General features: G+C 51.1%; 1 protein-coding gene across 8 annotated transcripts in view; it reads right to left on the bottom strand.

Annotated features, from left to right (window-relative positions):
* The window catches only part of Rgs3 (regulator of G protein signaling 3), a 142,639-nt gene that overhangs the window by 38,493 nt on the left and 79,857 nt on the right, over positions 1–24,289 (bottom strand). For 5 of the 8 annotated variants that reach the window (XM_031377601.1, XM_031377600.1, XM_031377602.1 and 2 more), the window contains 2 exons: positions 18,779–18,822; positions 12,621–12,743 (listed from right to left, as the gene is read on the bottom strand). In XM_031377601.1, coding sequence (XP_031233461.1) covers positions 12,621–12,743; positions 18,779–18,822 — 167 coding nt within the window. Of the gene's footprint in view, positions 1–5,346; positions 8,128–12,620; positions 12,744–18,778; positions 18,823–24,289 lie in introns of those variants that run through there. The other 3 variants (XM_031377605.1, XM_031377606.1, XM_031377610.1) reach the window with 1 other exon arrangement.

The following is a 24,289-nucleotide window of genomic DNA, read 5'->3' as shown; positions in this document are numbered from 1 at the left end:
TGTTCTTTTCTGGGGGAAGGTGAAGGGGGGGAGACCCAGGGGTGGGGAAGGTGGGGGGAATAGGGGAGCAGAGGGAGAGGAAACTATAGCAGTGAATGAAATATATGAGAGAAGAATAAAAAACAAAAACCCAAAACCCCAAAACCGGCTCCTGGAAGTAACCCTAACTTGCAAACAAGAAATATGCATGGGAAACACGTTTCAGACAATATACACCCTAAATGTTAATAACAGTTAACAGTGGGCACTGCGAATGGTGAACCTTGTCTTTTCCTGGTCCATCTGTATTTAAAGTTTTCTCCATAGCAAAAGTCAATTACCGGAATTGAAGTTCCTCACAACAACAAAATCAACTACACTAAGATAATAACAGCCTTGCTATGCCCCTGTGGTAGATACATATGGAGAGTCCGACATGGGTCACTAATTTTCTCCAGGGTCGCTTTCCTTACTGGGAACGTAATTCTCAGCAGGCTTTGTTTTTGCTTTGGTTTTGATTTTAGGTCTTTGTTTGTTTGTTTGTTTTCCCAAGACAGGGTTTCTGTATAGAATTGGCTGTCTTGGAATTCACTCGGCAGACCAGGCTGGCCTCTAACAAGCTCTGCTTGCTTCTGCCTCCTGGGTGCTGAGATTAAGGCGAGCGCAACCACTGCCTGGCTGGGAACCTACCTCCTTAAGCTTTGTAAGACATGTCCTGCACACATCTGCTTCCATCATCACAGGGCAGAGTGGATGCAGGCTGCACAGGGCCTTGCCTCATTTTCAGCCCTGCAGGTCTCTCAGCAGCCCCTGCTTGTCCCTAGAAAGGGCAGGGAAAGTGCCAAAGCCATAAGACCCTCTCCTTTTCAGTCTGGGTCTCCACAGACAGTACAGGAAGTGAACAGAGGACAAGTCAGCAAGGAAGGAACTCCAGGCAAGGGAAGGTTTGGTGCTAAAGAGCAGCTGGCTGACCTCAGGGAGTAGGACACACTAGCTAGGAGCTCCTCACCTGACATTCAGCTCTCATGAAGGCGCACCACATCTGGTCCTAGGAGTTCCCAGGCCCTGTGCACCCAAGAAAGCAAAGCAAGTCTCATGAGACCTGAAGTGGCCTTCTGAAAGAGCAGGAAGTTAAAGAGCCCACCTTCTGGAACCTCCTCCCCAGACTTGGTGACTAGGGAACAGTCCTTTTTTAGCTCTAGGTCTCCAGGCCTGGTAGTGTGGGCAAGGAAGAGAGGTGAGGACAGAAGGCTCCGGGACCTGCCCAGATTTCAATTCTGTGAATCTGTGGGACTTCCTCACAGAGGGCCTGACAGGAAGAGGAAGGGGCGAGTCATCCCCACCCAGCTCCCAAGGAGCCCCCTCCTCTTCCCCTCAGCAATGTTCCCGCTGCTATTTTTAGAACAGTCCGCAGGAAGCAGAGTGTCTCTACCAGCCCCCCGCACACGGCCTGGCTCCAGGTAAAACACAGCAGCCCATTCATTCCCTTCCAGCCGGAACGTGCCCGGAATGTGTAGACATGCCTGCTGACTAGATAATCCTTCGTACCATCAGCCCATTACCAATGGGGCTAGCTCCTCTGTCTCCATTATAGCCCAGGTTAGGGGGCTTCCTAATGATCCTGCAATTGATGAGTGAAAAGAGCTCTGTGTTCTAAGACCATCCAATCCCCTCTGCAGACCTCAAGCCACCAACTATGTACCCTTGGCCAAGTTCTAGCATCTATCCTGGTCTTGTTCTCTACAAATCAGCCTGTTAAGCTGTTGCTCTCCCTGGAGGACAAAGGGGGCTTTCGGTTCCACATTCAAGGATTCTACGGTTTGACTCAAATCCTACTTACTCAGCATACTATACACTATATTCTCCACTTTAAGATATACATGTAGGATTACGTTTCCAAAGGCTTCTGGGAGTTGAATGTGAGCTTCAGAATACATTTACCATTTAAGACTGCCATAGTGGTCCACCTCCGAGGCTAGCTCACACAACTCTTAATGCTCCGGCCAGTAAGACCACTAGAATACTGTTTTCATGCAATAATGACGCTGACCCCAAGTGGGGAAGTGCTAGTGTGTGAAAGAACCCTCAATAGAAAACTATATCTTTAGTTGCTATGTCTGAGCCATAAGTGACAGATACCAACAGGAATGAAGAGCCGCTGCCGGCAGCCTCTGACAGGTGACTGCAGAACACACTGGAAATTGAAAGAGGTCAGGTCAATTGCCCACAGCTCTCCTAGAAAGTGCGCCTGAGGCTCGGTGGGCAAGAGAGCTGGTTGAAGAATAAATACATGGGCACGCAAGCATGCATGAAGCCAATCAACAGTCCAGGGCACGCCGAGCACAGTGAACGGCAGAAGCTGGAAAGGAAATGAGATGGAACTGCTTCCCAGGGCAGCCTGGAAGAGGAACCTTGGGATGGGGGGGGGGGGGAGAGTAGGAAAGGGTTTCTCACATAGGTGTCTGTAATTAGGATTCCTTCTGCTATGAGCCAAAAGGACTCATCTGTGAAATCTAAGACATCTGCCTTCTTTCTTCCTTTAACCTGTTCCCAGAGTCCCAAGGTGCTGACTCCTGCCCAATCTTCCTGAGGTAATTCCAGTGTCAAGAGTCTGGGCATGGGTATTCTAGGCACAATGACTGTGATAAGGAACCTGAGTTGGTTCCTGCTTTTTGAAGGGTATAACTACTGTATGCCAATCATTGCGGTCATTTCCTAGTAGTCTGCTCTCTGGTGGACCCTGGAGACTACTTGTATCCAACTTCCCTTTTTCTTTTTCTTTCTTTTTTCTGTTTTTCTTTTTCTTTTCTTTTCTTTTTCTTTTTTCTTTTCTTTTCTTTTCTTTTTTTTTGGTAAGGAAACAAATGATCAGAAAAGTGAAGTGATTTGTTCAAGGTCACACCGTAAGTACTAGATAAGTCACTATTCAAGACCAGGGCTTCTGAATCCCTACTCTGCTTTTCTCAGAGGCAGGGGGCTTGTTGAGAGGGGAGCCCTCAGACTTAGAGAACCAAGAAGTTATGATCAGGTTTTCTTCCCTCCCAGGATGCCTGCATGAGGTGGGGATAGCATTTAACCCTGGCCAGATTGCATCATAGATTAAGCCGGGGTGTGCCTGATATCTGCAAAGCTATGGAGCAAGAGTAAAATCTCTGAACCAAACCTCAGCTCTGGTCCTGGGGCTCTAACACCAGCCTGCTCTTGACCCTGGGCAAAAAAGGCTACTTCCCCCTTTTGATCTGGTTTCTTCATCTCCATTATAGAATAGAAGGAGGGTCCCACCCACCAGCTGAATTCAGTCCTCTGACCGCTACAGAGCATCTCCTACGGGCCAGGCAACAACAGCACAGAATGTGAAATAAGGTATGGCCTCCACTTGCTCCTACGGAGCTTGTGGGCTTTCTGGTGAGGTAGAACTTGCTGCCTGGTTCGCCATGCTAATAAGCATGAGCACATTCCTCTGGCAAGCACAATGTAGGCGGGGACAGCGGCCTCTGAGGCATGCCTCAGAAAGGGTGTGTCAAAGAGGTGCTAAGTAAGCCATGGTCTCCCTAGGGACTGCAGCCATCAGGGACATTGAAAGTGGACAATGGTGTCAAGGGACAGCCTGCCCAAGGAAAGTTACAAGAACTTTTGGGAGGAACGCTCCCACCCGTGGAGCCAGGAAAGCCTGGAGAGTCAAGCTGTGACTACTGGATAGCCTTTCAACAAGACTGTGACAACCCAGCCCAGTCAGTCCTTCTCAGCTGGAATGAATGGTCTGTGGTTGCAAGGAAACAGTTGACCCAAAGGATGGTACCCTGTGTGCACACATTAGCTGTTCACACAGCTAATCTCAGGCAAATTTAACTTATCTACAAACTAGGTAGAGCAGGAGTCTATTCTTAAGGGAATAACAATACCACATCAGGCTCTAGTGAGGGTCAAAGAGAAAGGGAAGGTCAGGAGTTAGATGCCATGCCCGGCTTACATAGGAGTGTCTGGCAGATCATCTAGCATTCAATGGCTGGGGGATGGCAGCCTCGGCAGAGATAGCTTAAAGCAAAAAGAAAGGTAAGTCAGAGCACAGAGTTAGGTTGTTCTCTGTTCCTTATGAGTTGAAAAGAAAAGAAAAGAAAAGAAAAGAAAAGAAAAGAAAAGAAGAGAAAAGAAGAGAAAAGAAGAGAAAAGAAAGATGGCTGAGTCCTAACATGAAGCAGTCGGCCCTCAGCCAGGCCAGCAGTTGAGGGAGGGAGGGAGGGAGAGAGGGAGGGAGGGAAGGCAGGAGGGCAGGAGGTCTGGAAGCAGCCTGAAAAGCTCTGGAGCTGGAGAAAAGAATGCTCTGCAGAGAGGGAGTGGGGGAGGGCGCCTGAAATCTGATCCCTTTGATTCCCAGTTACTTAGAGCTGATGGTCTAAAACCAGCAGATTAAGCAAAACCCAAGCTCAGACCCTAGCAGAGGTGAGCATTCTCCACTGGGTTTGGGTTAAAGTCTCCTATCTGTACCCATGTTCAGACTAGCAGGCCCAAGCCTAAGCTACTCTTCCCACCTCTGTCACCATTCCTTTACTGCCAGGGTCCCTCATGACGGTGACCAATGATCCTGCTGAAAGCCAGACTGAGAAGGGGAAGGTATGTAATCTCCAGGGCCTCCAGAGAGCACAGCTAGCTCTGCCTTTCACATCAGACTTCTGTCAAAATCTGTGGGAATAAGTTTGTTTGTTTGTTTGTTTGTTGTTGTTTGTTTTTTGTTTTTTTCCAACCTGGGCCACCACTTAGGGAAACTAATGCCCTACCAAGTGGCAAATAATGTGTCTCACTTTATCTGTCACCAAAGCATTCTTCCTTGGTGGAATGGACCAAGACACCCATAACTGCCTCCTGCCTCTCCTGGAAGCTCATAGATGATCTTTCTTACTTCTGTCCCTCAAAACACATTTGCATCCACACAGCACAATGGACTGGGCCTCTCATCAGCTGAGTGACACAAGTTAAGGTCACCTAATTCCTCAGAAGTCTTTGTTGTTTTGTTCATAAAACGAGTCTGTTTAGGGGAGACAAAGCTCGGGACCCCACTACCATCTCCAAAGTGCATGCTCACTGTGGGGTTCTCACTGAAGGTAGGCATCCACGTGGCAAAGCTGCCCGTGCCTGCGCTCTGGAGATCCTTGGTGCCTTGGAGTTGATTATGATTAGTAAGGGTTTCAATGGCAGGAGTCAGAGGGGAAATCAATAATAATAATAATAATAATAATAATAATAATAATAATAAGTATCACCATTCTCAGAAGGTCTTTGTAATTCCAGTCCCAGAGTGCCAAAAGACTCAGGCATGAGGGCTTATATGAGAGATGAGCGGGAGACAGAGAAATGGGATCCAAGAACACATAGAAGACTAAAAAGAGGCACTTTGTATTCAAATCTCACAGATGGCTTTTCAACAATAAAGTGGTTGTGCTCCCAACCTCCCAGCTCTTGGGCCAGAGACACCACCCAAGACAAGTAGCCCATCAGGAAAGAAGTCATTGTGTGCTTCTTAGCATGATTTATGTGGCAGGGAGGAGCCCGGCCGTGTTTCCCGTGATTATGACTCTCAGAGGCCACGTGGAGAGCTGTCCGTCCTCTTGAACAGCTGGGATGGACTGAAGAGTGGAGGCCACCAGGTCACAGTTCATCTTCTCAGGCCCATAACACCAAATTAATTGTCGCATTGATTCATGAAGCAAGATGGCCATGGTGCCGTGGCTCACCACAGTCACTGGACAAGCTAGCCCAGGGCCTGCCAGGAGTACCTTCCTCTTCCCAGTCAGCCAGCAGGCCTGGGAGCTTGACAGGAGAATCTATTCTACTCAGGAGGAGCTTACAGGGAGAACAGGCCCATCTGCAGGGATGGGTGATAGGTTCAGATCCTCCGTTTTTCTGAGCTCTTCTTGTCTTCTGTATCCATCTGTCGGACAGAGGTTGGTCCCCAGACCCAGGCGAGAAGAGATTGATGATTTCCCACGCAGGTGGTTCTCCTGTGCTTCATGACCTCACAATTATTAGGTGAGAGAATCATGAAATCAAGGTGTAGTGTGCGCAGACCTGGCTGTTCGGATTCACCCTATGGAATGGTCATTGGCTGGCAGTGTGGTACTATACAACCCTGGAACCAAGCCAGTCTTTCCTCGCTGGGCTAGGCGTTAGCCTGATTCCTGCAGATTCACCCCATTCCCTGTCAGATCGGTAACTTAGCATTGCTCACTTTTCCAATGTTAGAAGGAAGAGAAACGGAAAATAAGGGACATACTCTCTCCTGGGCTACCATTTAGGGGTTCAGGTGTCTCTGGCAGTTTAGCAAACTCAAAAGAGCACGAGAATCTTCCTTAAGGTCCTTATGACTAAGGTCTGGGCTTCTCTGGCCTTAGCCATCACTGCAGCTTTCTGTCTCTGAGCCCTCAGTACCTAATCCTACAAATATTCTCTAGCATATGACCCTCGTTGCTCTGATCCACAGCCTTGAGATTCTGACCTGCTGGCTCTCTACAGTTAGAAAAGAGTGAGCTATCTAGCCCAGAGCCCCAGCTGGGTGGATGGGAGTGGGCCCAGCTCTCATCACTGGGCCTGGGCAGGATTCCTTTCACCTTGTCTCAGGAAGGTTGCTAAGCTACACCTGGCCCTGCCCACCAGTCCCTAGCCCTCAGAAGCCCTACAAAAAGAGAAATAAAAAACGGGAGTTCTTAGAGTGCGAGGCCCCAGCTTCCTTCCCTTGAAATGAACAGTAGAACAAATACAGGTGACCTCTACAGAGCCAGGAAGCAGGGGAAATGTGAACTTTCCCATCTTGGGAAAATTAAGCTTTACTGTTCTGGTGCTCGTAGACATTCCCAAAAGCTCAACACTGGCTCAAGCTCTGGCCTGAGCAGAGGAGTCCCCAGGAGTCCTCACACCAGCGGATAGCAAGACCCAGTGGAACACTAGGGTGACCAATCATCACTCCTTACCCAAGAGCCTACTTTTCCAATCCCTACCATCCCTACCATCTCTACCCTCTAGAACAAGTCACCATCATCCCCTATTCTGGAGGCCTGAAGGGGAGCCCTACTTAACCAGTCTCTCAGCCACATGGGCCCCCTCCTAACTGCAATCTGATGTAGTAGATATGCACCGGAGGAGGAGTCTGTGACACCCTTCCTCAAGCCATCCTTTGGCGGCTCCATACTGTAGGTAGGAATGCACAAAGCAGTCACCGTCTACATCCTGAATAGTGTGGCCTGGCCTTATCCTCCTCCTCACAAAGCTGCAGCTGGAACAGCCTCCCCCTCCCTGTTCCTCGGCACACCATGCTCCCTCCTCCTCCTCTTGTCCTGTGCTTTTTCCACTGCCTGGGATGCTCTCTCCAAAGTCCTTGGCTGGCTAGCTCCTTTCCAGCTCCTAGGCCTCAGCTCAAGCTGTATCGTTCCCCCTTCACACCCCACACATAGCGACCAGATATAATGTCCCGTCTGAAGACATCTGTGATGTTGCGGTACAGACGCTTGCCTTGCGTGTGCGTGGTCATGCATCAGTGTTGATTTATTTGGTGTCCTCTGCCTGTGGGGACTGGGGAGGGCTGGGATCTTGATGGGAGCACAGTATCCTCTAGCACATATCCTGGCACAAAGGAGATGTCCCCCAGTACCTGCTGACTGAGGAAGTAAATGTGTCCATTTGAGATAGGAGTGGGAAGGGAAGATGTCTTCCGACAGGAATGGATCACAGGCACCATCTTCCATTCGAGTGCCCTCTCCCTCTTTCCTGCTGTGCCCAGGAAGGTGCCTAGGCACAGGCTCCTGAAGGGAGCTCGCTTTGCAGTCTTCTCCATCCAGAACTTCCTGGTACCAGTCTGCACAAACCCACAGGGTCCCTTATACCACTGTTCCTCCTGTTGCCAGGTCCATACACACCCTTAGGACCACTCCCTCCAGATGACCCTAGGCCCACCATCTTGGTCTTCTGTTTTGGGTCCAGTTGAGATGAGGTTACTGTGTAATAGGGGAAGCCCCAAAGTTGCCAGAAGCATAGTCCCGCCCTTGGGCTTGCTCAGCCAATCAGAGTCTGTCCTGATGAGGTAAAGCTTCTATCCTGGGTGGCATTGATGGAGGTGACTGGCCCCATCTCCTGCTGGAGAGAGCCGTAAGGGTGAAGTTTCTGTGGAACCAGACAGAACTGGAATTAGCTCGCTGTCCACTCTGATCAGGACCGCCTGAGTCCACAACCTGACTGTGTTTCTTTCTAAAACACTCAAATATCCCTGGCATCTCTGAGACCCATCTCTAGCTGTCCCAAAGGCAGTGTCACATCTGGAAGTCACAGCTGGAAGTTGTACTACCAACGGAAAACCAAAGAGGCCTCAGTTTCCCTTCCAGGGCCCTGAAATCTGGCAGGTGGCTCCTGGGATATCCAGAAATAGTTGTTAGATGCGCTTGGGTACCAGTGTCAACCTCAGTAATGAGGGATACCAATAAATTGTCCTATATAGTCATGCTAAAAGACAATGATGAGAGTCATAGCAGGTAGTTCACTGGGGACCTCCTGCATGCCGCAGCACCCTGCACAACCCCAAGTTCTCCCAATATCACATCTGTGCAGTCATTTTGAACTACCTGTTGCCATCTCTGGTTCCATCACCAGCCTTCGATTGCAAAGGAAAGACTGTGATGAATCCCTCCATAAAGCCCACGGAGCCCAGGATCCACCTGAGAATGGAATTGGTCCTCAGGCCCTTGAGGGCTGAAACAAGACTACTCTATCCAGAAGGTTCTGGAGCCTGGCCCAGAAGCACCCGCATGAGTGGTCAGTCAGTGGGAGGTTCACTGATGACCGTGAATGGATAGTCAAGACCCCCATGGACAACTGCCGCCGGTATGGCCTCCATTGCTTGGATCACCATCTCAGTGCCCTCATCATCCAATTAGAAGTTTGTAAGGACCAGGATGGGGTATCATTCATCTCTGTAACCCCAGAGAATCTAAAGCAGCGTCAGACACACAGGACACATCCATCATGTGTACCTGATCAAATAATCAAGACTATAGATCAGCCAGTCCCTGGCAGCTTTGAGCCTCACTGGCCACAGCAGGGACCAGCTCTGAGCAAATCTAATGAGAAGCATCACAGTAACGCTGGGTGTATAGCACAGGGAGCCTGGTCCACATTATCAAAGGCAGAAGAAAGGAGGATGCTCCCAGGAACGTATAATGAAGCAAGAGAAAGGCAGAGTTCTAAAGAAGCAGCCTGGGTGCTGAGCAGGAGAAAGAAGCTGGGATGGAACAGGAGGCAGATCACTTGTTCCACAGAACAGAACCTACTGAAGGCTGAGGATGAACTTGGTTCATAGAGTGCTTCCTTGGCACACACAAAGCCCTGGGTTCAATTCCCAGAACTGTATAAACAGAGTACGGTGGTTGGCATTTGTAATCCTGGCACTTGGAAGGCTGCCGCAGGAGTGATCCAGAGTTCAAGGTCACCCTCAGCTACATAAGGAGTTTGAGGCCAGCCTAGGCTACATGCAACCCTGTCTCAACAGGGTGAAGGTAGAGGCTGGAGAAGATGGCTTCGTAGGCAATATGCTTGCTACACTAGCACGGGGATCTGAGTTTGGGAACCCAGCAACCATGTAAAAAGCCAAGTATGGTGACACATTCCTGTAATCCCAGTGCTAGGCAAGCCAAGACAAACAGATCCTTGGAACCCTCTGGCTAGCCAGCCTAGCATGATCAGATCTCCAGTTCCAGTGAGAAACCCTATCTCTAAAACTAAGATGAAAAGCGATTGAAGAAGACGCCTAACATAGATGTCTGACCTTCACACAAAAGGCACCCACAGATAAATCACACACACACACACACACACACACACACCCCGTTAGGATCTCTATGTTGCTAAGAGCCACAGACCTGCTCCTCCCTTCCCACATATGTCACAGAAAGTTGGGCAGAACTCTCCAGAGTATTTTTTCTAAGAGAAAGTGGCTAGCCCCAGTCCCTGGGCTCTTAGGATCACAGAGCAGAAGGGACCAAGCAGGTGACAGCTGGAAGTGGTTGCCATAGGTTGTGCTGCAGGGAGTGCCACACGCCTGGCTGCTGCTCTCTTCAGGCATCTTTCTCCATCCCCACCTCTGTCCTCCTGGAAGCATCACCGGCCCTTCTGAGGACAAATTGTAAAGGCTTGGCATCATGATGGAGAGGAACTTCCGGGAGAGGGCGTCTGACTGTTGCCCTGTGCGCCTTTCTGTGCCTGGAGAGGTCTTGGAATGGGGCAGTTGCCTAAGTAAGCACTGTGCCCCCAGTTCCACAGGAGTGTTCACAAAGGGATCAGAGGAGGAAAGGCATGGCACCCCAGCTCTGGCCCAGCAGAGCCTTCATGCCTAGAAGGAAGAGGCAGCTTCCCAGACCTGCTTGGCTTTCCTGCTCCTCCCCTGGAGGACAGTATCTTTCATGGCCAGGCTTTGTGAAAACCATCCTTCAAGAAAGGACATTTGTAGTCACCCCGAGGCTAAATACAGGTGGGTGAGAAGTGGGCCTAGTCATTAAAGTTTTCAAAGCATGTCTGGACCGATAGAGAGGGCCGGACAGGATTAGATTTACCAGAACTTCTTTCAGGAAGCATTCTGTAAGTGACTCATGAAATTCATTGTTAAAATTCCTTAAGTGGGTATGGTGGAGGTGTGGCTGGGTAGGGTTGAGAAGCAATACACACACACACACACACACACACACACACACACCTGGAGGGGACTGCCTCACAAAAGTCAAAGTAGCTCAGTAAGTGCTTCCCCAGGAGAGTGGAGATGTGTAAGTCTGGGCAGATCCCAGGCCTCAGCCACAGAACACACCTCCAAAGTTACCTTAGCAACCAGACCCTCCTCCATCTGCCCAGGCAACCCCTACAGCTGCTCCTCTAATAGCACACTCAGAGCAGGTGTGACAAGGTATCCAGACTGTTGCCTGCCCCAGATGTCCATGTATTAGGGTGAGTCAGGGACTGGAGCCTCTCAGGGGTCAGTCAACTGAGCCCATCGCTGTGCAGGGCCCAGGGCCTCTCTGAAATACAGCATGCCTTTAGGTGAGCCTGTGCCAGAGAGTCTCTAAGGCAAGCATTGGGTGGCCAACACTCTCCAGAGCCAGAAAATTCTGGAGTCAAAGCACAAAGGACAGTCGGGCGGTGGTGGCGCACGCCTTTAATCCCAGCACTTGGGAGGCAGAGGCAGGTGGATTTCTGAGTTCAAGGCCAGCCTGGTCTACAGAGTGAGTTCCAGGACAGCCAGGGCTACACAGAGAAACCCTGTCTCAAAAAAAAACACCACCAATAAACAAAAAGCACAAAGCACTCTTCCCCCAGAGGAGAGGTACAAAGCCTATGGAATGGTAACATGGATGCTGGCTGTGGGTGTCCTGGGGGCTGCCCCACTGAAGGGGAAGTGGCCTACATTCTGACTGCAGTCAGCACAGATCCATAGGGGTAAGGCAGCCTATCTATAGTCAAGGTGATAGAGGTTTGTGACAATGGGGACCAGCTAGAGTGCCACCTGAGAGAAGGCTGGGGTAACAGTGTATTCCACTTAGTGTTTGTTGAATGAGCACCTGCGACATACTTGGTGCTATACCATGAATTGTATATGTTCCCCCACTTAATGCTCACAGCAACCCTTACGGGATGGACCCACCCACAGTTACACTGGCCAATAGCAGCAATGTGTGACTCAGTCTCTCCCCTTAAAACAAGACACCTTTCAAAGTCTAGGCTGGTGCAGTGCTCTGACCCTCACTCCCTTGCCAGTTTGCTGGAGAATGGCTGTCCACTTCTGAAAGAGGCTGCCAGTACCACCACTTCCACATGCTCACTGCCCCCCTCTGCAAGCCAGGGGCACATGGCTCAGCGGCCCAGACATATCAAATAGCAACAAGGCCCACAGGTGGGCAAGCTGCAGGCCCCTCTCATTTCCCCTTCCCCAAGAGCTGGCTGGCAGAGCTACCACTCTGGCGGCTTTTGCAACCTCCACCCTGAATACCAAATGGCCAGCGTGTATAGTAAGAAAGGACACCTGAATGATTCGCGACAGGCATCCGAGTATGAAAAAAGAAGGCCGTGGTCCGGTTCCCATCTCATCTACTCCCCTGGTCCAGAGGTGTGCTGGTCCCGGCTCAACCTTCACTCGTCATCTTCAATCCCCCTGATATTCCAGATGGCTAGCCCCAGACCTCTGCAATCCAAAGTCAGTTCCACCTTGCTCTGGCAAACATTAAACTACTGTGTTCTACCACAAACACGCCCTTGGTTATGTCTACTTTGGGCTAGTGTTAACGGAGGCTTGTTGCCTCTGGATACAGCCTATCCAACAGCAGAGGGGGCAGTTAAAACCTTGCCATCAGCAAACCAAAGAGGAGAGCTGAAAATTGGTGAGCCATGCTCAATTTGGCTGCAGCTTCCCCTGCAAGCAAGCAGTGCCGAACCCATTCCACAGACCCACAGAAAATCCTGAGAAGAGACATTCAGACACAGACCTTTTGCCAAGCCCCGCTGCTCAGGTCCAGGGGCTAAGCTCAGGATGGCTCCGAGCTCAGATCCAAGGCTTAAAGGCTAGGCTAGCAGAGGGGGGAAAAGGTGAAAGCCAGGGCTGCAACCTCTGGCAGAGTCCTTACCTTCCTCTCTGTAGGCGTTGTTGCCAGCTGTTGCTGCTTGGCGATGTTCTCTGACAGGCACCAGCACACTCTCTTCTTCTGCTCCTGCGAGTGAGCCTCCAAAGTGAATAAGCACTCTGCCTTCTGACGTCAGGGAGAACAGAGAAAGGGATGGGTGGTCAGGGCTGCTCCCTGACTCGAGGGGCTCCAGGGCCCAAGCCCATCCCCTAGGCTCCAGAGGGCGAGGCTGCAGTAGGGAAGGGAGCATTGGCTAAGAACAACAAATGCACACCAGTCCCTGGTGACACTGAGGTAGTCAGAGGAGCAGGGAAATAAGACCATCTGGGAGCCATGAGGCCACCGTTTGGGTAGGGAAGGGAGGCAGTGGCTCTCTACACAGTGGAAGCCTGTGGAGAGCTATAGGACAGAGGGTGAGGTCACCCTTGGAGCAGGCAGCACAAGACAGCTGCTGGGGATCACGTGAGGAAGCCAAAAGACCAAGCCCGTGAGCTGGTGCTCCCCCATGGATACAGGACTCTCCCTCCAGACTACGGAACCCTCATCTCTCTCACGGCCCTCTCTCTTCAGATTACAGGCCAAGGTTAGCTGAGTCGGATGGACACAGGGACAGACCTGAAGTCCCTTGCTAAAGTGTAGGATGGGCAGTCGCAGGCCTCCCTACGGCCCTAAAACTACCCAGCACCTGAGCTGGGTCTCTCATTAGCTGCAATATTAGTCTGGCTGCCATTTGAATCTTGCTGATGGCAAACATACAGAAGGCCCACTTCATCTGGGCCGGGCATGGTGGTGAGGCTTAGTGAGCTCCGGCTGCCTGGGAAAACTTCCATGATGACAACAGTCTCAAGGCAGCTTTGATACTGCAGCAGACAGCCAGTCAGCCCTGAAGCAGTCAGGACATTCATGGGACAGGATGGGGCAGGGCTTCAGAGACCTGTTGTCCCCCTCCCCAGTCCCCACCAGGTATTGGGATCAGAAGATGACAAATTCTTCTTCACCCAGCTGATGATAATACTCAGCTAAGGGGCTAAAAGAATGAGCAGGGGAGAAAGACCGTGTATTGGCCCGGTCTCTCCATTTTTGCAGACCCGGTTTGAATGCCGGCTTTGCCACTTCCTAGCTGCCAACCCCTAGAAAGCCAGACGCTTTCTATAAAATGGTGGCACTGCGTCCACCCTGGGGCTATAAAGCAATAAGGACTGCCACAGGCCTCGGCACAAAGCAGTACTGTGGCAGGCCTCAACACACAGGAATACTGTGACAGGCCTCAACACACAGTAGTACTGCCACAGGCCTCGACACACAGTAGTACTGTGACAGGCCACAACACACAGCAGTACTGTGACAGGCCTCAACACACAGCAGTACTGCCACAGGCCTCAATGCACAGTAGTACTGTTATTTCTCAGCATCCAACCCTCAGAGACACCGCCCTTCAGAGCCGGTCACCTCCCATGCTATGTCCCCAGAGTAGTGCCCTCCTCTCACACTGCAAAATATGGAGAAGCTTTCTTCCTAAAAGCACGAGGGAGAAGGGGCTGAGAGGATGAGCTGCGGCAAGCCCACGCTTTCACTTAAAAGGCGGGTCCCTCCACTCCTACCTGCTGCTGGGCAAAGGGAGCCTGGAGATTCCCCAGGGGTAATCCCTCTGCTGCTTCCTGTATTCTGTGTTCCCCTGGGGGTGGAGTAGACTGAGAAGGTCCTTTCCAGCTCGGAAATGTCATTGCTTTATAAACACAGCCCAGCCTGAGCCTCCCAGCCCTGCTCTCCCCTCGCCGCGTGGGCTTCTGAATACCCTCCGCTGAACTGATCAACTTTTAATCTACTCTGTCATCTGTGAGCTCGTTTTGATCCAGGCAACTTCACAAAGAAGCAAAGAGGGCATGGATTCTTCATTCTTAGGATTGTGGGGCTGGGGATGGAACTCAAGTTCATGTGCATGATAGGCAAGCACTCTACTCCCAGCTCTTGATTTTTTTAAAAAAAGATTTATTTATTTATTTTATGTATATGAGTATGCTATCACTAATACTCCAGAAGAGAGCATCAGATCCCATTACAGATGGTTGTGAGCCAACATGTGATTGCTGGGAATTGAACTCACGCCCTCTGGAAGAGCACCTAGTGCTCTTAACTACTGAGCCATCTCTCCAGACCCCCAAACCCTTGATTTTTTTTTTTTTTTTTTTTTTAGACAGGATCTCTTGATCCTTTAGCTCAGGCTGGCCTGGAACTCACTGTGCACTCCAGGCTGCCCAGTGATCCTACTCCTACCTCTGGACTACAGACACTCCTTCCATGCCTAGTTGGGGTGTGGATTATTATTCCCCTTTACGGAAGGGGAAAACCAAGGTTCAGAGTGGCCAAGGACTTCTCTGAGTAGGCAGCCAATGAATCAGAGGCAGGAGGAGCCACCTGCTGTGATTTCATCTCCAAGCTCTGGGAGATGTCATCTCCTGGTGAGGCTTCTACACCCCTCTGCTGGTAGGACTGGAGGCCACAGAGGAGTCACGCGTCTCGGAAGGAGCTGTTTGTAAGTCAGAGGACTCTCTAGCCGTGATGGTCACCAGCACCTTTTTGTAAAACTGTTCACTGCTCCAATGTGGCGATACTCTCCCTACAGAGGCACAAGAAAACCTCTTGGAACAGCCAGCCTCCCTACCCCTAATCCTGAACTGACCTCCTTAGCACCAAACTCTTCACCAGCCATGCTACGGTATTCCTTCCAATAGCCTTACAAGGGAGCAGCTGTGGTCATTCGATTTTCCTGATACCCTCAAAAACCACTCCCCAGGAAGGGTCCCAGGCTCTCACCTGGGGCAGCCACCAGACCATTTGTAATGATTACAGAGAATTCATATGGCAGCCAGCAACTGAGCCCAGGGCCTCCCATGGATTCTCCTTTGGAGAGGGGTGTTCCAGGATCAGGGGTGGTGACCTCATTGTCAGTTTCAGCAGCAAAGGGCAAGGCTGCATTTGACAGCTTGAAACGAAAACCTGCCACAATGCTTGAGAACCTAGGAGACTAACTACATCAGCACCCAGGACCTAACCCCGGGTGGGGCTTTGTCTTAGGTGGGACAGACATTTTTGGAAGGAGCCCGAGTTTCCAAGACTGGCTTAGCCAAGAGAGAGAGCCAGCTCCCTGAAGAGAGGCTAAAATCCCTACCTGCCCAAATCTGTCCAAACTGTGAGTCCTCATTGCCTGCCCAGCTGGCCCCACATGTGAACCATCTGTCATAATTCCGTGTGTGCTCCAAATGACCCAATTAGTCAGTTCCAATTCAGACATGCTCAATGGCATCAATAGTAGACTCCAGGGTCAAGGCTGTAAGCCATCCTAAAAGGACTTCCATGCTGTCCCCTCAAAGCCACTGCCTTCTGACTGTGGGATGCTCGACCATGCACGGGCTTCTTGGCTGCATAAACCTGAGCCCGTAACACTAGGTGAGGGAGCAGGTACTTGACCATGACCTCCAATCCAACCAGACTCGGAGCTCCTCTTGGCTTCTTTAAAACCTAACATCCTTGCTCCTGGATTAATTTTATCTTTGTCAAAACCCAAACACACCTCCAGTAATAATGGAAGCCTGTTCATTTGCTGTGACAGGCATGCTCCATCTCGTTCTCTCCCAATGAACTGAGGAGGCAGGCAGGCAGGGAGACAGAAAGACCTTGTGGCCACCATTTTTTCCTATGAGATCACTAAGACTCTTGAGAGGTCAGATCTTAAGGAGACCCTGACTGAGGCCAGAACCTGTGATCTCGTCAGGTCCATATAACCATGCACCTATGTTTCTTGGGAAGTGAGACAGTCCGCCTGGCTGTTCTATTAAAAGATGAGTGAATCATTGTGAAACCTCTAATGGAAGGTAAATGAACGTGCTCTAATCTAATGACCAGTTAGCTGCCACTCACTGAGCATGCTCAGAGCTGGACTCAGGGCTAAGTGTTTTAGATGCACTGTCTTATTGAAACTCACTCCAACCTTTCAAGTAAGACTTTACTGTCTGTGTCAGGAGTATCTCACTGGCCTCTGATCCCTTGAGGAATGGAGGAGCCAAGATACTAATTTACATCCTCCTCATTACCAAAACCAGCTTCTTTAGTGAATGGAGTCAGCCCTACATTATGAGAGAGAGAGAGAGAGAGAGAGAGAGAGAGAGAGAAAGAGAGAAAGAGAGAGAGAGAAAGATGGCTCCCAAATAATGTACCCCATGCTCTGAAGCCAGCTGCATCTGTCCCAGATTTGCAAGGACTGAGGGATACCTGTTTTTGGGATTAAGACTGCTTAGAGCAGGCCCAGAATTGTGGTGGTTCACACCTTTAATCCCAGCACTCTAGCCAGCACTTTAATCCAGCCTAGTCTACGGAGCGAGTTCTAAGACAGCCAGGGCTACACAGAGAAATGCTTTCTTGAAAACCAGAAAAGACTGCTTAGATTGCCAGGACCAACCTGATGCCCCACCCCCAGGGCAGTTGTGGCTTTCTGACTGCAGGGGCGGGGCAGGGGGAACCCTCTCCAAACCTCAAATCCTCCCCAGGTTTCTTTTTGAGGTGCCACTTTCATGCCAGGCATTGACAAATAAACTACTCAGTAGAGATTCTAAGATCTGGTTGGGATCTCCATGGGGGCCCAACACCACTTGTGTCAAGGTATGGAGAATGCTCAGATCTATGAACAAGCAAGCAGTGTGGTCTTTCCTGCACCACAGGCTTGCTCTTCATTAGTAGCAGCCCATTAAGATGAGAGGCTCCCAGCTGCACTCCCCTGCTCTTTTGGGGTCGGATCACCTGGTGCTTTCCGGAAATTCAAGGCCTTGGATCAATAGCCCTTTGCCAATCTTTAGAGGACTAGAAAGAAGGTCTCAGGTGCAATGGGCAGAACGGCTTTTCTCCAGGAAAACGAAACACCAGCCTGGCAGGAAGCTCTCTTGCTGATAGAGAGCCTAGCGCCCCATCTTAGAAGTTGATGGAGCATATGGGAAGCCAGAGGGGCCAAGGGGGCCCAACCCTGTCCCCACAACTCCCTTCTATACCTCACTCACTTGGCTCTGTGGAACCAAACACCCTCCCGTGCTGAAGGGAGTTTACCAGCCACCCCTGTGCCCAGGCTGGGTTGCTGGTGACACCCACTGCCCCTGCGTACAGGTCTATTTTCAAGCACCTGAGTCCCCAGTTCTACTATGACACCTCTACTGCCTCTTGGCAACCCCTCAGCATCCCCGCCTCCCACCAAAGTGAAGTTCTCAGCACACTTTCTTGTCCCTGGTGTCTGTTCAAAGGTGTCTACCTCCTATCTTAGCCAGGAACTGAAGGAATGCTTTTCCACCCCAAAAGGCACAAATTCCTTCTCAGAAAGGTATATTCCTCTCGGCCAGCCCTTTAGGCCATTCCCCCACCCATACAGACAGGCTCCTAGGACGGTTGGCAAGACACAAGATGGCAAAGGGCAGGGGTGGGAGAGATGCCACGTGTCAGCAGAACAAGGTTGGGGATAGAAAATTACACTGGAAATCTGGAAAGAATTTGGATAACACTGTGGCTCTCAAATTCTTCCTCACCAAGAAAATCTCTGGTTAAAAAGCCCTGGTTTACCTACCAGACCGCATCTAGCAAAAAAGCTCTTTGCTTGGTTTTGGTCCTGAAAGGTACAGCTGTCTAAGCCTAGCCAGAGATCACCAAGAGTCTCTCTCTCTCTCTTGTGGGCATCACTCTGAGCCAAACACAGATGCATGGTGCTTGCGTTAGCCTGCATTGTCTGGCCCAAGGTGAAGGAACAATTACCTTGGGCCTTTGAAACGCTGACAAGCCTTAATAGGAGGGGTGGTGGGTGGGACTTCCTGGAAAAAGAGGATGAAAGAGGCAGGCGTGGGAGCTGGACAATCTCCAGAAGGAGGGCTACTAAATAAATAAACAGGGTAGTGTGCAGCTGTCAGGCCACGCCCTCAGGACACTTACAGGAGCAGGGACACCCCGAAAACCTTCTGTTTAGCTGTCCTCTCACACAGACGTACGAGCAGGGTCAACTGTGTTCTACAGAGCAAGAAACTGCCCTGACTTTGTCTTGCGTAAGATTATATGGAGGCCAACCTCACGCCTGGTGTCCTTGAGTACCAGGACACATTTTACTCTCCTCCAGTTCAGAGAGAGGGACTCACCTCTGCCAGGTACAGGACACAGAATTTCAAGTCTTCTGAAGAACCTTTGGTAAGAACAGAAAAGGAGATTCCCATTAGGATTGGCAGCAGAGTCAAAGCTTCATTGGGCACAGCTAGCTCTCTCACCCAGGAGGCTGTGTGTGGTGCCTCCTGGAACAAGAGGAGAGGAGAGGGCAGGGGAGGGAGGAGAACACTGCACAGCACCGCTCACTAACTCACCCATCCAGGTGATGCACAGTTGAAAGGCTTTTTTTGCCTGCAGGTCAGCCTGACCCAGGGAATGCTGGAAAGGAGACCCTCTGATGGCTAAGGGCCAGAGGCAGGGAGTTGTCTGCATTCCAGAAGGCCTCCTCTGCCCCCAGAATCCTTGTGTTAGGATCCACAGAGGCAGCACACTTCTGGGTTTTCTCTTAAACAAGCTACTGCCTTTGCCATTTTGAAACTCAACAGGAAGCCATTTGATTCTTGAGGGGGACCTGTTCCACACTGAGGGAAGTGCAGGTCAAGGAGGGAGGGTCTTCAATCCCATCTCTATGCATGCTGGGAGACAGCTTTTCAGCAGGGCGACATTCTCTAAGGGTTTCACCCCTGATCCAGGATAGCAAACTCAACCAGTTACAATTGGAAAAAAAAAACAAAAACAAAAACTGGGAGGGAAAGTAGGCTGTTCCCTTGTCTTCTTGGGAAGAGTCTTGCTGAGAGAGAACTCCAGATGGGAAGGAAGACAACTCTGGGAGGCGGGTCCAGCATGGCCAAAGGCGTGGAGATGGAGATGTGCCAGTGAGCACAGAAAAGCACAAGCCCCCCAGGACACCTGCCCTGCTCACTTCAGCCTCCCCTCAGGACTTGCCCACACTCATCTGTACAGGGCCTGGGAGGGTTGGAAATTCCCTGCACTTCCAGCTGTTGGCCTTACCAAGCAGGGTGTCGCTTTTGAGGAAAGCCACTATCCAACACATGCGAACAGCAAGCACTTGAAGTGTCAGGGACCCTGGAGTACCACAGTGATTTGAGCCAACTGCTGCCCCAAGTGCTTCCACCAGTCAGCTCCTAGGCTGAGGATGGCTCCGTGGGAGATACTTGCTTCTGTATTCACTCTTGACAACAAGTGGGGAAGCAGGGCTCCCAGCATCCACAGCGCATGTGAGAACATGGGACCCAGGGATGAAATTACTCAGCCAAGCAGTAAAGGGGAACTGTAGCCCAGCTCTACGGCCCACACTCCACCTCTGCACACTATGCCTCTCAAATACCAAGCTCCAGTAAGACCCCCTTCAATGCATACTTAAGGCAAAGGAACTATCAAACTAAACAGGGTCAGAAGGTTTTAGCTACAAGGTAAAACCAAAGACTATATATACATCAAGCCTAGCTCTGAACACATACGGAGTAGAGACCTAACCAGGGGAAGCCAGATCTCCTCAAGCAAAAGAGTGGACACTTCCCAAGGGGCAGGAGCCACCAGGTAGAGCCAGAACATGTTCCATAATAAATGGGAGTCCACTCCAGATGTGGATTAAGTCTTCTCCCCACCTGGCAATGGGCTGAAGAGGGAGAGAGACCCGCCTCAGATGGCTGTGGTATTTAAGAAAATGGACCCCAGTGACTTGTGGATTCCTTGTGGTACTGAGATGGAGACAAGGGGTAGGGGGAGTTTATTTTGCTTAAGAAAACATACGGAGGGGTTGGAGAAATGCCTCAGCAGTTCAGAGTACTGGCTGCTCTTCGAGGACCTAGGTTCAATTCCCAACACCCACACAGCAGATTGCAGCTATCTGTAACTCCAGTTCCAGAGGATCCAACACCCTCACACAGACATACCAATGCACATAAAATACCAAGGCACATAAAATAAAAATAAATTATTTTTAAAGAAAAGAAAAAGAACATACTGAGACATACTGAGATGTTTCCTAGCAGACCCTAGTCTAAGGGAGAGACACTGCAATCCACCTAAGAAAGTAATAGAAAAGCCCAGGTTTGGGGAGCAGGCAATAAGGAGAGCAGAGGCTCTAAAAGTACAGAGCAAGACTGAGAGATGGGAGACTTAGGGAGATGGGAGCCGAGGCTGGGGAAACACACTGCCAGACAGTCCTTGTGTCAGGAAGCCATTGACAAATGACAAGCTCTCTGTGCTTTGACACCAGTCCTGCCCCCTCCAACCTTGCTGGATTGCTGCAAACTCTCCCTGGCATCTGTTACCCATCACAGCCTTGTGTTGGCAGCAGTCTGACAGCAGGATAGAAGGGGTGTCGTGCTCAGCATGATTCGGAGCCTCAAACAAGAACGACAAACTGGGGAATCTGAGGGAGCCAGGGAGGACTGCCTGGAGCTGGGAGAGCCAGGGAGGACTGCCTGGAGCTGAGGGAGCCAGGGAGGACTGCCTGGAGCTGAGGGACCAGGGAGAACTGCCTGAGAGTTCCAGGGAGGACTGCCTGGAGCTGAGGGACCAGGGAGAACTGCCTGAGAGTTCCAGGGAGGACTGCCTGGAGCTGGGGGGAGCCAGGGAGGACTGCCTGAGGGAGCCAGGAAGGACTGCCTGGAGCTGAGGGAGCCAGGGAGGACTGCCTAAGGGAACCAGGGAGGACTGCCTGGAGCTGAGGGAGCCAGGGAGGACTGCCTGAGGGAGCCAGGGAGGACAGCAGGGAGGACAGCAGGGAGGACTGCCTGGAGCTGAGGGAGCCAGGGAGGACTGCCTGGAGCTCTGGAGAAGACAGCAAAGAGAGGCTCTGCCCTGCTGGAAGAGAGGGACACTGAGGAAGTACACGGGTGGGTTTGCTTTGAACCATGCTAACTGCCTCGGTCATTTTGGATTTCACCCAGAGGGGCCTTTGCATCCCACCATGTAATGGCCAGACCGCGCAGGAGGCTTTCTAACCAAGGGCTAGGTGGAGCCCAGAGAAGGCTTCCCAGCCCATGCCTGCTGGTCTACCATTTACCCAGAGAACATCTTACTGTTGCTTTGAGATTCAGCAAGCCTTCTCTACTAGTGGGAGCAGGCCAAAAGAGTTCTGGTCTCTGTTCTCCACATACAAACAAAGGCAAGGCTGGGGAAGGGACAACAAAGTGCGTGCACAGTAAGAGGCAGGGCTGAGATTTGAACTCAGGAAGAAAGCTACCCCCAAAGCCAGGATTCCTAACCCTATAGCATACATACTTGTGCCCTACCACAGGCTTTCTGTGATTCTACCGGGCTAGGAACTCTGGAGTAACCAGGCCTCTTCCACAATACTCATTACAGTGACCAGCACTGAGGCAGACAAGGAGGACGATAGCTCAGAAAATGTCAAGCAAGCATTTCAGTAGCTGGGGCCAAAGCAGCTGAGTTTCCAAGCTGAGATCCTGGCTCCCTCAATGTGCCTGGAGAGCCCATGAGTCAGATGGACATTTCCAGGTCATGCCGAAGAACAGGCAAGGCCAGTAAGACACACTGTGGGCGTGATGCTGGCCGCCTGGGAGGCAGAAACACAAAGAGCAGCAGAAGCAGCAGACAGCCGTGACAGGAAGAGACCACAATGGGTCCCCACTGACCGGAGATGTCCTAATTGTTAGCACCAGCTCTCTGCCTGTTCCCATCACATCGCCATTCAGTCCCGATGAACACTGGGAGAAGCTGGCAGGAGGAGGCACCACAGGAGTGACCATCAGTCTGGAGCTCTTCGGAAGGAGACGCCCCAGCTCCCAAGCTAAGGCAACACTCTGGTCTACTTTTAGCTATTCATTGTCTATAAAAACAAGCATCCACTGGTCACCTGATACATGCCATGCTTCCTCCAGAATCCTGGGAATATGGATGACTAGCAGAGGTTGACCCTAACAAACAAGTCACAAAGGGGTCCTTGGTCCCAGGGAGAAGGTGGATTCTGCCCTGCCAGGGAGCATAACTTGCCAGCCCCAGCCTGTCCAGAAGGCTGGATGCCTTCTTTGTTTAATACCTTTATGGCCCCCTAAATCGATCTCTGCATACATATTGACTTGAAAGCGAGAAGAAACCTAGGAGCCTCATGCCAGGGTTAATTAGAGACCCTTCTGCCACCAGACGCTCCAGCTAACTCCCTAATGCATCTCTTAATAGCCTCACTCGCTGTAGTAGTGCGCACATGGGAGAGGCCAGGAAACGGCCCCAGCCTCAAAACACTGGGTCCCACAGCTGACTCTGGCTGCTGCAGAAGGGGCACTGGAGTTTGGCAGAACACAGAACCTATCTCAGGAAAGCAGGGATGGCAGGGTAGGAGTGAGCATGGGGGGATAGTACATACACTTCATGGTGCCTGGAAAGAAGTCTAAGCCCTGAAACCATGTGCCTGGAGGACTCCTGTCAACTAGCCATTTCCTTCCATCTCAGCAGCTCCCGGATTCCCAGCAGCCACTGTCAAACCCACATAAGGCTGTGGTCTACCAAGGAAGTCCAATACAGGTGCATATCCTCCATGCCCACCAATCTCATAGGCTCTCATGTCCATGATCACCTTGCCTGAGCGGTGCTGCCTGGGCCACTCACCCTTAGCTCTTATGTGGCTGTCCCATCATCTACAGGCAGACATGGTCTCAGCCCCCAGGAAACCACATCTGCATGCAGCTCAGTCTCTTGGGAGCTCCTCTGTACCCCTCGGCTTGTACCACTCAATATCACTACCTGGTAGAGGAGAGAGTGCCAAGCTTCCAATCCAGGCTCTGGGAGCTCCAGAAGCGGCAACCTAGCCAGCCCCTACCCTCTATATCCCAATCTGGAAGCAGGGTAATATGAATGCTGGCCATGAACACTTCTACCAGGAGCCCCGAGGGTTCCCTCTGTGGGTATCAGAGAAGAGGGAACCCAAAGGGCTAACAGAATCCTTACTTCACAGAGAAACTATGAGAGGGAAAAGAAAAGGGCCCACAGTGCTTACAAGCATATTCTTGCAGTAATGAAGTCAAGTCTGGGCCCCCAATCCTGTGGCCACTGCTCTCTCTCTCTACCCTCCAACTCCAGATCCACCCAAAAATCAGCCAGCTGGAACAACCCTCTCAATTCTTTTCCCTCCTTCCATTTAGTAGGGAAGCTGAGCCAGTGAGGGTCTTGGCTACTGGCCCAGGACCTTCAATGTACACAGCAGTCAGGGCTAAAGTCCTGGTGCACCTAGTACATGGTACTGAGCAACACACTACGTTCATCTTAACGAGGTCCCATGTCAACTGAGCTGGGGGCATGGCAGGCAAGCCAGGCTGACTATACTAAGCATCCATGTGACCACAGGGCAAGGTGGGAAAGTAGCAGGAAACCAAGTGCAGAGTCGCTGGAGGGCAAAGAGGAGCCATCTGGAACGCCAGAGCCAGGAACCAAGAAGCTGAGAGGCCTGCTCTTCCAACTGCCCTATCTTGCTCTCCTGTCAGTAGACACCCTAGTCCTTGAGCAGGACAGAGCTAGAGAGGGAGCACTGTGAAGGACTTCCCAGGGGAAGGCCAGTTCCCAGGGAGGCAGAGCGGTCAGGGCACAGGAGAGCTTTGCAAGCAGTCAGGAAGTTCTCCTGA

The sequence above is a fragment of the Mastomys coucha genome, unplaced genomic scaffold (genome assembly GCF_008632895.1).
Source record: "Mastomys coucha isolate ucsf_1 unplaced genomic scaffold, UCSF_Mcou_1 pScaffold18, whole genome shotgun sequence".
NCBI classification, from domain to species: Eukaryota; Metazoa; Chordata; class Mammalia; order Rodentia; family Muridae; genus Mastomys; species Mastomys coucha.
Note: the sequence above shows the minus strand (reverse complement) of the source record. Positions and strands in the feature narration are given on the sequence as shown.